Genomic DNA, 5,000 nt, shown 5'->3' on the forward strand with positions numbered 1-5,000 from the left:
CAATGAGTGCCACTGTTGTAACGTGTTAGGCAGTTGTAAAAGTGGGCATGGACAATTGTAACATGCCAGTTTAAGGGGTTAAATTAAACTCAGTCATGCATTATTCAAACCAAAATAGTGGTGGATAAATAATTCTAATTCTGTCATTTTTCTGTAACATTTAATATAATTCTGTAAGTTGTAGTCTTCACTTGTTTTCAAAACAGTGAGATTGTCGGCCAAGTTGTATGCAGCTAATAATTATACCAGCATCTAGAGTGGAAATCAAGGATCACAACCACAAGTTGTGTTCCTGTCAAAACACATCAATTGTGCAGTTAAAATCTTGCACAAAAGTTACTAAATTTTCCCCACAAAATGACTTCATGATAACCACATAACCTTTGACAGAGATTAAGGCATAAACTGAAATTTTTAATGTAGCATACTGATGCCATCACAAATATTGTCTGTGCCATGCTACATCCTCCCCCTTTTTACAACAGTATGCAGTCTCCCCTATACCGAGAGGGAGAGGGTTTCTATTAAATGGATCACAGTTATTCCTCTTCCTCAGACACTCTGTCTCGCTCTCTATCTCTATTTCATTGTCTCACACTCTCTGGGATCAAGTGAAAGGTCTTGGCGCTGTGCTGGTTTGAATCAGTGGAAAGTGCTCAGAGTGTCGGCGTGGACACCCTCAGCTCTTATCTAACGTCCTCTTGGTCCGACTCCTCTGATCCTTATGCCTGCCCATTTAACCAAGATGCATTATGGGGGAACAAAGGGACTGTGAACGTTATTCATATTCGAATTATGGAATTGATTTGGTGCATGTAGGTACAGGGCAGTAATCCTGCTTAGGAGAAGTGGTGCTTATCGCAGTTGGAGTGGACAATAGGAACAGGGACACTGAAGAGTTATTTCGGGGATTAGATGCAGAGTTCACTATTCTATTGTTTCAATAATCTATTAGTATTCTGCCACGGTAAACATATCAGTGCGGAACGATGAAGGTTTCTCACATGGTGATTGAAGAAAAATAATGAAGACCTCAACAAATTATCTTAAAAGTCTGTCCAACGTCATCAGAGGAGTGTTTCCTGTTGTGTAGATATGAGTGTGAAATGGTCGGCCCAGAGCTCTTACACAGCAGGGTTCTGTGTTAAAAACAACCCCGCTTCACCTTTCAGTCCCTCTAATTTACCATCAGAGAAATGAACACTAATGGCATTTCGCCTTCATTGGCATTTTGCAGTCGTTTTGCCTTTAAAGGTAACCTCCAGTATTTTCTAACCTGGCGCCTGTTTTTCCCTCTATTTGTGTCCAAATTTGTTTTAGGGACAAAAAAAAACGATCCGAATCAGTCTTGTATCAGTCAGTATTGAGTGAGAACGCTAGAACTGGGGATCGCAAAACGCAGCTACAATGTAATCTTAAGGTGCAGGCAACCGTGTCAAAGTTAACTGCTTGTTTTCACCACTGACAGGCTTATAATGTTATCACAAGTGTCTGAAAACATGGAAGGGATCCTTACAGAGATAGACCTGTGTCTGTTTACCTCAACCACTGTACAAACTGCAGAAAATAACTGTCTACAGTGATGGACCAATTTAAATCGTTTTCATCCCTAATGAAAATTTGGACCCACAGAGATAGGAAAATGGGACCCAAAAAATGTATAATATATATCCTTAATATAGGACCTACCCAAGAAATCTATACTGATATGTACTTCAGTATGTACAAACTATACAGGGTCACACTATACACAATTATATATCACACACAGCTGTACACATTTTCTTACCTATTACACAAAGCATACTATATCTGTCACTAGTCTAAATGCGTTCTGTGTTGTATGTACTATTTAATACCATCACTTTGTCTAGATATTCCAGTCCCAAGATTACATGCACCAACTACCAGAATCAATTAGTCACACAAATTTGGCTTTCATATTTCAGTGTCCTAAGATTAGATGTGGCCTGAAAAAGCACCTTTCCATGGCTGTTGTTTGGAGTTATGTCATAAATACTCCATGGTGGTACGTCACTATTTCTTCAAGGGTTAATAAAAAGCGAGGGGAAAGTTGATGACGTTGGAGCTGAGAAAAGGAATAAAAAGCAGGAGAAGCTTTTAGTCCGACCTCACAAGGGACGTCCCTGCACTGACTGCACTGAATGGCTGAGCTCTGGCTGTTTTACTAGCATGCTCGACTATGCTCTTATTTTAAATGAAGCTCCTCTACTGGGCTTAGACAGCCAGACCCTTCAGCCAAACATGGCGGTCAGTCAGGCAGACTGCCATTGTGGTGTGTGCAAACCTGCTCAAATAAAATTCACGAAGGTTAAATCAGTCGAGCCTAAAGGAAAAGACCCAAAGTTCACTCTACCATGGACAATTCACAGCACTCCCAGACTGCTCCATCCTTGTTCTCGGGGAATCCGCACACACTGGGCTTTCTGACTAGTATGAACAATACTCAAATCCTCCTCGATATGACACACGGGGATGAGTCTTATATTATGCACTTCAGTGGGTTTGACATGGATCTCTGCCCGCAAGTGAGCACGTGTTTAACAAAATGTGTAATGTGAGGGAGACAGAGGGCAAGAGGGGACAGAGGGGAAAAAACGGGAAAAAATTAAGTGGAATTTAACCTGGGGTTGCAGTAGGCAGATTCTTTATGTGTGTGTGTGTGTGTGTGTGTGTGTATGTGTGTGTGTGAGTGTGTGTATGTGTGTGTGAGTGTGTGAGTGTGTGTGTGTGTGTGTGAGAGTGTGTCTGTGTGTGAGAGTGTGTCTGTGTGTGTGTGTGTGTGTGTGTGTGTGTGTGTGTGTGTGTGTGTGTGTGTGTGTGTGTGTGTGAGAGTGTGGCTGTGTGTGCGTCTGTGTGTGTGTGTGTGTGTGTGTGTGTGTGTGTGTGTGTGTGTGTGTGTGTGTGTGTGTGTGTGTGTGCCAGCATGTTACTGATGGAGAGAAGAGACTTATTTGGCAAATCTCCGCAGGTGAAATGAAGCTTTACTCAATTCAGCATTTTTAACACAGATTCTCTTTCTGCCCCACAGTGCAAACCTCCACTGAAGATCAACGACCTGTTTGAGGACATCAAGGATGGGGTGAAACTCCTGGCTTTGCTGGAGGTGCTGTCAGGACAGAGATTGGTGAGCGTCTGCCTCCTCCTTGTTGTAATCATCCTTGGCATCACCTTGATATTGGCAAGGGCTTAGAGTTTAGTACAACAACATTAAGGGGGTAACAAATGGACAAAACTGTCAAATTAACATCTTACCTTTAAATCATTTGGGGTGGAGTATTGAGGGTCTATGCCCAGGATAGATCGATAGAAGTATTGTTTTCCACCCCATTTCTTTATATAAAGATTATAACATATAATACAGTTTAACTGGAAAGTACAGTATGTGGTGTTTTGAATTTTGAAATTTAAAAATAATCTTTATCGCTTGAGGAGAGAGGTAGTGAGGTTATGTTTTTTTTTTGTATTTGAGTGAGTATGGACCTAACTGTGAGTTATTGCTGTTGTTCCATAGAAAATGAAACAAATAGTACAGGATTTTAAATCTGTTTTGAATCTGCCAAACCTGAAATGTAACCCCTGCCAATGATAGTTGATGTAGAATGGAGATGGATAGGATGGATCCTCTCCTGGCTTTAACTGTGAGTCCTCTCTATGTCTCCTCTCAGCCATGTGAGCAGGGTCGCCAGCTGAAGAGAATCCACTGGGTGTCCAACATCGGCACCGCACTCAAGTTCCTGGAGGGACGGAGGGTAAGAAAGGGGCACACACCCCAGCTTGCTGTTTCCACTGGGCCAGAGCTGCCCACTCTATTCATGTATAGCTGGTGATTCTGTGGAGCTGGGGCCAGTTATTCTTACATTGGTTTCTAAGGTATATGAATGCAAGGCTGCCATGCTTGTTGTATGATGTGTCTTCATAGGAACTGTATGCCTTCAGTCTCTAGGCTGGTGCTTTTTTAAAGTATTTCACAAAATCTGCTCAAGTCCAGGGCTGATTAAGTGCTATTGTTCTGTAAAACTAGAGTAGCGTACAAAGCAGGTTCCTTCCATTCAGGGGACGGTATTTTTGTATGGTGTTTCTTTCAGCTCAACCTGTTCGGTGGGCTTTTAAAGTTATAGAAATGTCCCTTTGCAGGGTTTGAATGAGTGGCATGACTACAGTCTGACTGCATGGGGGGATTTGCTAATTGACTGCCTGTGTTGTGGCCATGTTGCATTCTTGGTGGTCGTGTTTGATCAGACAGCTTTGATTAATGATACATCACTTCCTGTCCTTAACCCCGCCCACTCTCTTATCATGCCTCAGTCAGTGTACAGAGGATCTCCGGTCAGTATTGCTGACATCACGTCCTGTTCATTCATTTGCTTTCTGCATCTGTCTGAATACTGGTCCTTTTTCATTCTGGCTGATTCTGATCGTTCTGAACTGCCTAATTTCAGTTATTAACATATAAGTGATTGGTTGAATGATGTAATGCTGTTGCATAAGACAAAAAGGGCAAAATCAAGTCATACAGTACACATTCAATGTCAGGAGAATTAATCGTTAACTTCGTACGGTATCATGTTTATGAAAGGCTGAGTGCTGAATATTGAATGATGTATATAGCGATGAATGCTCAAATGAAGGAAAGAATGGCTAAAAGCATGTCGGAAAGAATGGCTAAATGACTGCATACTAAAATCAATTGATTATGCACAGAAATGCTTTGATGTCTTGTTTGATGCTACCATTCTGAAACATCTTAATGCACTGCCTCCTATCCCAGCCATACACTGCTTGGCAGGCTGCATTACTTACTGCTCGGTTGAATGGCCCCGTACAGACCCTGTGTGTGTGTGTGTGTGTGTGTGTGTGTGTGTGTGTGTGTGTGTGTGTGTGTGTGTGTGTGTGTGTGTTTGTGTGTTTGTGTGAATGACAGAAAAAACACACAAGCGCGTCCATCTTCTGGAATGGACCCTATTTGACAGGAAGTA

General features: G+C 42.0%; 1 protein-coding gene across 1 annotated transcript in view; it reads left to right on the forward strand.

The window, feature by feature from the left end:
* syne1b (spectrin repeat containing, nuclear envelope 1b) overlaps positions 1–5,000 on the forward strand; it is a gene marked incomplete at its 3' end in the record, with an annotated part of 107,963 nt that overhangs the window by 7,541 nt on the left and 95,422 nt on the right. Inside the window, exons 3-5 of the mRNA XM_080850248.1 lie at positions 3,053–3,148; positions 3,690–3,773; positions 4,330–4,350. Of these exons, the coding sequence (XP_080706374.1) occupies positions 3,053–3,148; positions 3,690–3,773; positions 4,330–4,350 (201 nt within the window). The remainder of the gene's footprint in view (positions 1–3,052; positions 3,149–3,689; positions 3,774–4,329; positions 4,351–5,000) is intronic.

Source organism: Sprattus sprattus, assembly GCF_963457725.1.
Source record: "Sprattus sprattus genome assembly, chromosome: 13".
In the NCBI taxonomy this organism is placed as follows: Eukaryota; Metazoa; Chordata; class Actinopteri; order Clupeiformes; family Clupeidae; genus Sprattus; species Sprattus sprattus.